Here is a 12,054-nt window from a genome sequence, read left to right as displayed (position 1 = left end):
CAATGAACCGAAATGCAAATTTCAATTATGCAAATTAGACTAAATTACCCTGAAATGTCTGTTTGAAAGGACTGTTTACCTAATGCAAAATGACTCATCTGTTCCCGTGTCCTGGGATCAAAGAGTGTTTGTTTAATGCCTTCCTGGCATTTTTTGATGAATAATAATGCCTCAATCCAACTTTCTGCAGAGCAGTAATAGCAATAAATATAATCTGATGAAAAACTAGTAAGGGGGCATGCCCTGGCAGGCTGGAGTGCTTACTCAGGGTGATGATTATTGTAGGATTGAATGTTTTGTTGACCCTCTCACTAATTCTGGAAGCCAATTACACATGGAATATAAGAACCTTGTTTAATGCACATTGTCACTTGACTGCCAAGATCATTAGCATTTGTGGCGTCCCCTCGGGTGTAAGTGGAATCACTTTTGGCTCTGTGCCCCTGTTTTGGACCAAATCTGTAGGAATAGCAGCACAAAGTATATTTTGACAGTGTACACCCTCGGGTTCAAGAGTTATACCTGTAGGTCAACATGTAAAGCGGCCTGGTATAGTGCCACCATGAGGTCAATTTGAAAAATAAAAATAAATTGGGGTGGACGGCCACCCATAGCTAGACTACTGATCAGTCCTGTGGTTTCCGAGATAAGCTGCGCACAGACAGAAACACACTTGAATGAACAAGAGGCACATAGACAAGGGGATCACGCAGAGTGAAACACAAAAGGGGGGTTCGGTGGGGGTGGTGCATGTGAGAGACGGCCTTACAGGGATGGGACGGGACACGGGGTGCATCCGTATGTGTACCTTGAAGGGGGGGAAAGGCCTATGAACAGCATGCGCTAATGTGAGCTAGGCTGGATGGTTGCATACTCGACAAGGTCCACAGAGTTCCGTGGGCTGGGAGACGAGGCCAAGGCCGCAGTGTCCAGCTCCGCATACTGGACATCACAGTCCACGTGGCCAGAGTTCTGGAAGCAAGAGAGGTGAGAGGCGTGTGAAGGGTGAAGCAGCCGCAATGGTACACAAATGAAAAGAAAGATACAGTAATATGAGAGCGGGAGAGACGGATGGTGATGGATATGAAGCCATACAGATGGCTGAATACATTTTGATGAGAGGTCCGATGTAAGGAGGACATTAAAGCCCCCTCCTCTCAAAAAACGTGTTTATTACAGTTAAGCTTATCCCCCCCCTCCCCACAAACCCAATTGACTGACTTATATGTAAACCAAAAATCATTAGCCCCCACTCTGAATAAGGCTGAAGTGGTTGATGTATGTTTTGTAATTATCAAAATCTACAATGTAACTAGTAACTAAAGTTTTACTAAAGTAAATACAAATAAACTTAAATTTGTATTTACCGTAATTACAATATGCTACTTGAGTTATGTACTTACGGTAGTTACGTTCCACGACTGGTGGCACACATACTTACATTGAGGAATGGGTAGAGGTGTGCATTGGCACTGCCCTCGCAATTCAATTTGATTACGATTCACCAGGTAACGATTCAATTCAATGATGCATCGCAGTGCATCACACCTTTCTATATTGCTGCACAACATGGCAATTTAATTTTCTCATCAGTCAACATATTTTATTTAGAATTACATTATATGCAGTATTATAATTATATTATAATATCATTATTTTATCGATTATGTCACGTTGCTGCAACGATGCAGCATTGGGCACGGCCACATTGCATGCATGCATTGCTGAATTGATTATTTTTTACACCACTAGTGAAGCATGGCATATCATGCTGTGCAATGCCAGACCAAAGGCACACAGAAGGACTGAATGCAAATGCAGATATGAAATGGTAAGCAGGCGTATACAGACATGACATTGTTACACAAAATGTCACGGCAAACACAAATGAACATAAGAGACATGACATCAAAGTGACAAGACCCAGTGACAGAAAGGTTGCAGACTACATTTACACACAGCAGGGTAATTAGCCTCATTATGAAATTAATTAATAAAGTGTTGTGTAGTGGGGGTGGGGGTGGGTGGCACATTGCAGTCCTGATTATTCATGTCGTTCAGTGACTCCTGTATAGCGTTTGTGGGAGAAACTGAAAATGTGATCACACACACACCTTATTTGCTTGTACACCAAATAATTTAACCCAAGTTGTTAAGAGTGTATAAACCTGTGATGTGACAATAAACAAGGGTAATGCATCCACTAGTGTAGCAGTGGTTTCCAATCTTTTTACTTCATGTATTCTTCATTTTTAAAATCTGGGCCCACAAAAAAGCGTTCATGGTCCACCCATCTGACAAAAAAAACAAGCATAATTACAGCTGAATCTGAAATCAGATTGCTCGCAAAAATATTGTCAGGAATGGTTCAGCTTGCAGAGACGTTTAATGTATTATAGACAGTTTACTCACCCCATGGTCTGCTTACTTGCCATTATTACAGTTCAACTGCCTAATTCCCCTGACATAGTATACCCATTGAAAGCTCTTTAAATACAACATGGCTCCAGCCCTATATAATGAGTGTGTTGCTCTGTGTTTTGTTAGCCCTGATGAAGATCGGTATAGGTCGAAACATGTTGGTTTAAAGATACTATTTTGTAAGAACTATTTTGTGTGCCCGGATTTTTTCTTTAAATACAATGTTTGATTTGATTAAAATTCAGAGCCCCTTGAAAATTAGCAGATATGAGCCTTGGCCCTGGAGAAGAAGCCATTAGCAACCCACACACTCAATAGCCGTCCTGCTCTTGGTGGGGAGCAGGCTGTGATAACATATTCATGTCAAGAGCAGCCCTGATGATTGATTTTTAGTAAGGAGTTATGTTTTGCAGTGATGGATAAAGTACTCAACCCAAGTACTTGAGTCAAAGCATAGATAGGCTACTCCTGAAAAATGGTACTTGTTGTATTGGGCTGTATTGAATACAGTATAGAATGACACCTATATAGGGGATATAGCTGGCTGCCTGCGGTCATTTCAAATGAACGGTGGTGCTGAAAGTGTTAAAAAAGCATTGCTGTAATTAAAATTTGCCCCAAATCAAACACTTTCCAGAAATGTTCAAAAAGTACCATCATCTGCAAAGACCCGAACGACCTATCTAACTTGAACACCCAGTTGCTTTGAGCATGGAATTAAAGATGATACTTTGATACCCTTGATAACCAACATAGAGAATTGATTATGTGCGGAGTAGAGTGATAGTAATTGAGTTATGCTTCACAGATCAATGAAAAAAAGAGTCATTTAAAAAGCATGACAATCAATCTAAACCAGCATCAGTCGTCTGTAGCGTGCATGATGAACGCCATTTCCAATGTGAAAATAGTGTGTGTGTGTGTGTGTGTGTGTGTGTGTGTGTGTGTGTGTGTGTGTGTGTGTGTGTGTGTGCGCGTGTGCGTGCGTGCGTGCGTGTGTGCGTGTTATGGCTTTCAAAAGCAATCAGAAAGTTCCTACCAGTACGGCATTAAAGTGTGGCATTAAAAAAAGAGGCTAAAGTTGAACTCTACACCTGTGGTTCTCAAACGTTTCATGTCAAGGACCGCCAAAGAAACACATCTCAAATATAGTTTCACCTCAATAGCAGTGAATAGCACCATTTTGAGGTATTAGTACTAGTATTAGTATTAGTACTTCACTTGAGAATTTCAAAATTGGTCTTTAGATCCCGCCTATACGATCAAGTTGAAGTGATGCCACTCTGTTAACCATCCCAAAAAATAAACATAACGACGGTAGGTGGCGGAGATTTCTCCTATCAGGCCCCTCTTGTTGCTTCTATGTACAGTCCTTTGGGACATGTTTTGGAATATCGGGCTATAAATCAAATCTCACTTGGCTTAAACATTTATATTTCATAGGGCCGTGTTGCTCGTATTATTATGAATATAATTATTGTGGCTGCTGATATAGGCAAACAGATTATTGTTATTGGTCTTTTTTTCCTCTCCTCTGATTGGACGACGATTACACCCCCCTGCCTATAACTCCACAGGATGCACGTTTCTTTTTTGCCCTCATATGATTGGACAATATACGGTGACATCACAATTAAATATAGAAGATAGAGTATGTTTTGCAATCTGTCCGTCCGCCTGTTATAGCAACACCATCAGGATGATTTATGCAAAACACATTTCTTTATAATATATTACATTACTCGCACATATCTTTTCCATACATCACGGAAATCAGTATATACTATCTCTATAGTCACGTGTTTAAAACAGATTTGTTAGACTTTTCGTATATTACTCCTACACCTTTTGTCCAAACATCACAAATGCTATTATCCTGGTGGAGACCTGTGCCCCGAGGGGCACTTTTTCTACTTATTGTTGTTATTGGTCCACTACGAGCGGAGGGATTGGTCTCCTGGCAGAGGTGTTGGTTTCTGCGGCAGGGGACACACATTCGACACTCAGAGTTTAATGAACCCTGAGGATTATACAATGTAGATTGGGGTCCCAGAGGTGGAACAAATACATAATGTGAGGTGCATTGTTATTATAATAGGTGAGACATTCACGTGCACAACTCAGCGGTTATTATTGCTTTTGTATTTCTGTTTGACCGGGAAGGAGGAGGAGACAGGCACGATACAAGTGCAAATAAGTACAAGTACGCATGCAAACGCACGCACGCACGCACGCACGCACGCGCACACACACACACACACACACACACACACGATTGCCAAGGATACTAGCACTGACAGATGTTCCTAACTGAGCAAGAAGCTTGCACATAGAACTCCATGCACCGTAAGCAACTATAATGGAAAAAAATTGATTGATTCTGCAATCTGCTGTTATCTTTCATTCTCTGATTGTTGTTGTTTTGTTGTTTATTACACTTCTACAATGTCTGAGGAAACTCAGACACAATATACTCGTACACAAGATTATCATAACTATATACACTGTTAAGCAAATAAACATTAGTTTAAGCATTATTAAAGATTATGTATTAATCAGGAATAAAACGTTTATAACTGTGTTTACTAATAACGCTATACAAATGATGCATTCACTAAAGCTTAACTAATGTGTATTGTTAAAAACGTGTGTTTACTAATGCTTCAAGGTCTCGACCATCATCCCCGTCCCCAAGAAGGCCAAGGTGTCGGGTGATATGCTCTGCGGAGAGGGTGATTGGCCACCCACTGCCCTCCCTCAAGTCCCTGCACGACTCCAGGGCATTGAAGAGAGCGAGAAAGATCATGGCCGACCCCTCCCACCCTGGCCACGGCCTCCTCACTCTGCTCCCCTCTCGGAGACGGTTGCGGCTGCCGAAGGCTACAAAAGTCCGCCACAGACTGAGCTTTTTCCCCTCAGCCGCCAGGCTGCTAAATGACCACCACTGCCCCCTAGGGAGTGTCACCGGACATGTTTGCACTATGTTCCATAAACTCTGCACTTTACATTTATACTTCCTGCACGGTGTTGTATTTGTGTTGTTGTTATTGTTGTTATATGTGAAAAAAGGAATAAGGAATGCACACACGCAATGTCAAAACAAATTCCTATGTGTTTTACACAATGTCAAATAAAGGTAGCTGAATCTGAATTAGTAATCCAGGCACCTGGGCTCCAATGCATCCTGACTTTGAATTTGCTGCGTGTAAAGCCCCCAAAATATATTTAAAAGTAATATATGAATATATGAATAATGCTTTACAAATGATGAATTCAGTATTTGCTAATGCTTAACTAATGCTTAACCAACGCTAAACAAATGCCCAATAGTGTTATTATAAAGTGCTACTGCTACCAAAAATTTGCACTAAATACTAATAATAATAATAAAACCTTAAACCTGGCATAAAAGGTGAAAATAGACTAGTCAGTTTTCTGTAACCGGGGGCTCTATGATAGACTGGAAGCAGCTAACTAGCAGTTACAGTCCTAAATGTAGGAGGTGAACACTTCATATTTGGTAATTCAGAGGTGAGTCAGGCAGAAACCTTGTCTGTATGTGGATTTCATAAATATTTAACCTATGAAAACTATATCAGCTTGTTACTAAATAAGAACATATAGCCTACACTGGATCCATTTGATCACAGGTTCTAATTTCAATTTAGAGTAACAGCTTTAGACAAGGTTTAAGCCGGACAGCGACAATATGCAGGAGTCACCTGCAATTCATCTGCACATGGTCATGGTAAAATGCAAACACAGTTACAGAGGATTACAGGGCGCTCTCAGGACAGACGAGGTAAAGGACAGAGTGTGTGGTGACGTGACTAAAGGTCAGAGCATGGAGAGAATACACGAACACACTCACAGTCATACGCACACCGACACACAAACACCCAGGCAGACAGGACTTAGTCTGGGTCAGGTTTAGATGGGAGGTGAGTGGTGCAGATGCAAATGACGAGATAAGGAGCTTAGCAGGAGAGCCTGACAGATTTACCGGTTGGCCTTTCACGTCTATCACATACATTGTGATTGAATTAACCACGATAAAAAAAAAAACACTCCAAAAGCAAGGCTCCAAAATGCGTTTATACATTAACCTGCAGTGCCCACTGTACTATAAAGTAAAATAAATAAGATAACAAACGGCCTAAGTCTCGGCTTGTTTTATATTTTTATCTCATTAATCTTCATGCTACAACTCGGAGTACAAGGAATTTGGTTGCTATAGTACAAAGAATGAATTTTAACTTGACAGGAAAATTGCTTTTAAATTGATAGATCCTCCTTAAGCCCTATTCATACTTTGTAGTGCAATGGTGTGGCACGCAGATCTACACGATAACAAGATCTACACAGAAACAACGCTTCGCATCCACAGCAAGTTGTGACCTTGTAGATCAGCTTTTCCTGGCCCACAACACTAGTGTGTGATGAACCGCTTATCCAAGGCAGGCTTTACTTGGACCCTCTCTTTCACTCCCATCATGAAACATTACTGAGCACAAAAGCATTGCTCCACGTAACCGCTAATTCCAGTGGCCGAAGGCTAGCTATAGAGCACCGAAGTCCAGACGTAACTCGCTCATCCCGACGATTCCCCTGGTTCGCGGAAGTAATTTCTCTATGGAGAATAACATGGGGTGATCTTAATATCGTCTATAAGCTGTCTCTGCGTTATTGTCGGGAAGGTGTCTCTGTATCGTTTGCAACAGTCAGTCACTCATGTATGATACAGTCTGCTTCTAGCGAAAATCTAACTAATTCAGCAGCAGTAACATTAGCGTTTTCTCTCAGTCAGTTGATTCTTCATATCCATATGAGTGAAGCGGCCGGGGTGACATGTTTATTTTTCAAACACAGTTGTTATATGAGGCGATCTCAAATCGCCTCAATGGGGATTTCAATGCAACTAAACAATTACATGAACCTGGGGACTGACGCCCTCTACTGAAAGTGACGTCAGACTTCGGTGCTCTATAGCCTATACTGTATGTGAGCTCAGAGTGACCCTGAATGATGCCGAGAGAGAGTCGGGCCTCTGCCTTTTTTATATGGCTGGAGGTGCTTTGCTATACTCACCAGCTTATCAGTGTACGGGGTCGGCTCGGAGGGCGCCATGTCGTAATAAGGAGGCTGCAGAGGAAGGGTCGCAATCTCCTCCTCCTTGTCCAGATGAACCACCTGTGAGAAACACCACAGATCAGAAGGGATGTAGCGCTCAGTGACAAGATCCCCACATACCCAACTCACCCGCATATACAGTACAAGCAGAGCCAGTGTTGAACCACAAATGGAAATAACCAGTCAAACAATTGGAGTGGAACTGGAATAGGTAAAACTGTTACTTTTCGGGAAATGGAAGAAAGAAAATCCAATAGATCCAACACGTCTATTATTATAGTCACAAGCTTGTGTTAATTATATTTTCATTGGTTAAATATTTATATAACCCACAGCTGGCACACTGGTTTTGGGTGAAGGTTTTCCAAAATATAAAACATGTTTTATTTGTAATTTTTGCATGACACTGTCATATGGCAAATTATTAAACAGAACTCTGATTTATATATAAAATTAAATTAAAATACATAAAAATACGAAATATGAGGATACAAGATTTTGGCCCAACAGCGACAATATACTTGCCAAGGTTAATTTAGTAATCTTTGTTGCACACAGTAAAAAGAAAGAAAGAAACATTATCTCACTGGCTGCCGTTTAACTCGTCAAAAGGAATTAATTTGCACACATCTGTTCCCAGTGGCAGTACATATGAATCAGGCAGGGAAAGCAACTTGTCTTCATTTGACAGCTGCATGATTTAACTTTTTCTTGTGGCAGCTGCCACACAGAAAATCCATGTAGGCGTCAAAGCACGTTTCCTCAAATTAATTACTGCAGTTGGCGTGTGGAGATGCAGTGCAAAGTTTTGCAATGCATGCAGACTTTGTTTTAAAGCTACAAAGAAAGGATTGTGTTGCATGTGCATTACACAGAAGACGGATTACAAAATGTGTTTTGCCAATTACACCACAGTTTACTGTGTCTTCTTGTCTTCTCGATTCAATTATCTCATTATTTCCCCCTTTCCGTTGAACTATGTTGCTTTTATTAAAAAGAAGAAAGAAGAAAACATTGAATCCATGAACTTCCTGCCTGAGCAGGAAGGGCCTATATGAGCTTGGCAGTTTCTTTCAGAGATAATCCCCCAGCAAAGGGGCTTTTGAATAGAGATTTGCAACAATCATCCCTTTGGCTTTCATCCTTCATGAGAGCATCATCTCTCCGCCGTTGATGGATTTGTGACTGGACTGCAGACACAGTAGTTTCAATTTGAGAGACCAAATTAGGTGTTTTCATTTGTCACAGGGTTTGAACAGCCACAGGTACTGTAGGTACATCTCATTCTCTCAACGTTTGAAAACCTTTCAGACGCTGCGAGAAACAACAGCATTTTCAAAACACAGACACCCTTTCACTGCAAACGGATTACGCGAGAATGAAAGATTGTAATGAAAGAATGGAAACGCAGCGAGTGGCACTTGAAGGCGACAATATTAACACAATGTGCCAACCAGTCAGGCTCTCTTGAGAGATGCCGGTTCTTTCCAAAGGAACTGTCGGCACTCGTGCATACGTGGCTTTCTGAAACAACTTTTAAATGTCCTCAAGGTGAACCAGCACTCTCATGTTTCATGGTTAAGAGGTATTTATGAACTCAATTGTGTAAATGTCTATAGACACAAACTGGAACACGTATGACAAAGTGAAGACACTCGTCACCAAACATTATTAGGAATGAATGAGGCATTCAGGTTCGGACAGAGAGCAGGACGCATTGTGAAAAAGAATGGCGTCTCATTTTAACTGGATAAACAGTTACAGTATTTTTGACCTGGAAAAATCACAAGCATGCCTGAGAGCACCTTATGCTAAATTGCAGTGAACTCGTTAGCTCGTTACCTTAGAAACCTGTGGCTGCTAGCTGTCAGGCCTCATTCACACGTACCAAACACCAATCAAGCAAATATTTGGTCGTTTTTTTTGGGCCACCACAATGCTTTTCCAATGGGAGTCACATGGTTTGATCAAACATTTGTGTTTTATTGCTGATTGCTGGTGGCGTTCTGCCCCTCCCCCCTCATCAAACTAAAATGTTATTGGCTTAGGAATGCAACAACAACAAAAACAAAAACAAAATCTCCATGAATACAAGTCTTCCTAAATGGTGTAATTGATAGAAAGTTTCGTTGAACTAGTCCTTCAAGTGGTTAATTAATTTACTCTTTCCCTTCCTAGAAATGTAGTGGAGTACAATATATGTGAAATAGTGGATTAAAGTCGACAAAGTATCCAAAAATACAAATACTCAAGTAAAGTCCAGGTACTCATTTAAGTACAGTACTCAAGCAAAAGTACTTTAATGTTACTGTCCACCACGGACAGTAGCTATACATTATCCTTACTTGTTCATGATCTATGCCTTCAAACAGTGCAGATTTACATGCAATCAGATGAGAACACAAAGCATAATGCTTTTAATGCTACAGGTGATCCACACTATGCACTGCTAATTGAGCTGTCCAAAGTCTGTCAGAGAGTTCATGAGATATTTCATGTCACAGCGATGAAAAAACGAATTCATGAACATATGTTTATACTGTACAAGCTGAAAACAGCTAGCAGGGCATTACCGGGGATGTATTGTTCTGACAACGTCGACTAGCATGTTCAGGTTTTGGTACAGCCAGCATTGGCCGGGTTATTGCATGGGTGAAATAGGCTGGTTTGTTTGGTTGGTTCTCAACATTGGGTCTTAGGGGTCAAACTGAACACTGATATGGGTCTGTAACTCTGAGAGTGTATAAATGGAACCAAATGGGTGCATTTGGTTCCATATGTACAGGTATACTGTACATTTGGTTCCACGTGTATACTACTGTAGCTCTTAGAGTTAAATTAACACTGATAATTTTACAGTGTACTGTATATTGCGGTCCCAATGATTACAAATAATTCCATCAACACTCTCAGAGTTACAGGGTCCATTTTGACGTAAAACTTTGCCCAACAATAGCCCTATACAGATTTGTGCTGAAGGCAGCGATTGTAGTTTTTTTTTGTGGTGTTGTGGTACAGTATGTGTGTGTGTGTGTGTGTGTGTGTGTGTGTGTGTGTGTGTGTGTGTGTGTGTGTGTGTGTGTGTGTGTGTGTGTGTGTGTGTGTACCAATACATCAGAGACACATACTTCCCACAGATTACAACAACCGGAGATTTTGAAAACATGACCAATGACAAAAAACTCCCATATCTGCTGGGCGAAGTACAACAATGTGCACAGCAGCAAGATTTGTGAGTTGCTGTGATAGGAGAAGGATATCAAATGGAACACAACCACCCTAAAGACTAATCATTGTGTATATTCCTGCACTATACCTGCATCGAGTGATCTTGGTACGCGTGAAAACCTTATGCCCATACCTAACACCATGCCAAAAATCTAAAACTTGTCACCAAGTGCACGACTGCACGATCTTGTTGATTTCGGACGAATTGAGACCCAGCTAGTGTAAAACTGAACTGGTGAGAGACTAATTGCTCTGTGCTGCCGGTCACATTGGAACCATGGCAATTTGCATATCGTCAGAACCGATCCACTGACGATGCAGCAGCGCTACACTCTGTACTCACCCACCTGGACAAAGGGGGAAGAACAGATGTGTCCGATTGCTCTTTGTGGATTGGCCACATGGCCTGCACCCGGCCATGTGCAGCTGAATACTGAACTTTTTATCAGATCACCGTCAGGTGATGAGAATGGGAAACATCACATCGGACCCCATGACTCTCAACACAGGAGCACCCCAGGGCTGTGTGCTGATCCCTCTCCTCTATTCCCTGTACATGACTGTACAGCCACACACAGCTCTAACGTCATCATATACGTATGTAGACGATACTACAGTGATCTCATAGAAAATTATGACTAGACGGCCTACAGAGCTGAGGTTGGCACATTGACACAGTGGTGTCAGAAAACAACCTCGCTCTCAACGTCAGGAAGACCAAAGAGCTGATCGTGGACTTTAGGACGCAGGAGAGAGAGCACGCACCCATCTTCATGGACGGCGTTGCAGTGGAACAGGTCTGTGACTTTAAATACTTGGGGATACACATCTCCAAGGACCTGAAGTGCATGGGCAACACACACCAAAAAGTGGTGAAAAAAGCCCAACAGAGACTTTATTGCCTCCGCCGCCTGAAGAAGTTCAGAGTGCATGCACGCATCCTCAGAGTGTTCTACAGCAGCACCATAGAGAGCGTTCTGACAAGCGACACCACCGCGTGGTTTGGAAACAGCACCGCTGCGGAACGCATATCACTGCAGAGAGTGGTGCGTACAGCGCAGCGCATCGTAGGAGGGGAGCTTAACTTCCTATAAACTTTTATTTATTATGCACTCACAATTCATGTCATGTTATGTTTTTCACCCACCTTACTTGTGATGTGACAATAAAGATGGTCACATTTGATTCTGATTCTGAATGGGGGCACAATACAAATACCAAACCAAGATATAAATCTAGGGCGGTAAGGTAGGGCATGTCCATATTTGGACTGAT

At 41.7% G+C, this 12,054-nt stretch overlaps 1 protein-coding gene across 1 annotated transcript in view; it reads right to left on the bottom strand.

Annotated features, from left to right (window-relative positions):
- Nucleotides 1–831: 831 nt before the first annotated feature.
- Nucleotides 832–12,054, bottom strand: part of nectin1b (nectin cell adhesion molecule 1b) — a gene marked incomplete at its 5' end in the record, with an annotated part of 38,416 nt that continues 27,193 nt past the window's right edge. Inside the window, 2 exons of the mRNA XM_083773263.1 lie at nt 832–972; nt 7,510–7,611. Of these exons, the coding sequence (XP_083629389.1) occupies nt 844–972; nt 7,510–7,611 (231 nt within the window). The 3' untranslated portion in view covers nt 832–843. The remainder of the gene's footprint in view (nt 973–7,509; nt 7,612–12,054) is intronic.

Source organism: Protomyctophum parallelum (assembly GCF_964188405.1).
Source record: "Protomyctophum parallelum genome assembly, chromosome: 9".
In the NCBI taxonomy this organism is placed as follows: domain Eukaryota; kingdom Metazoa; phylum Chordata; class Actinopteri; order Myctophiformes; family Myctophidae; genus Protomyctophum; species Protomyctophum parallelum.
The sequence above is the reverse complement of the archived record's forward strand: the minus strand, read 5'-3'. Positions and strand labels throughout refer to the sequence as shown.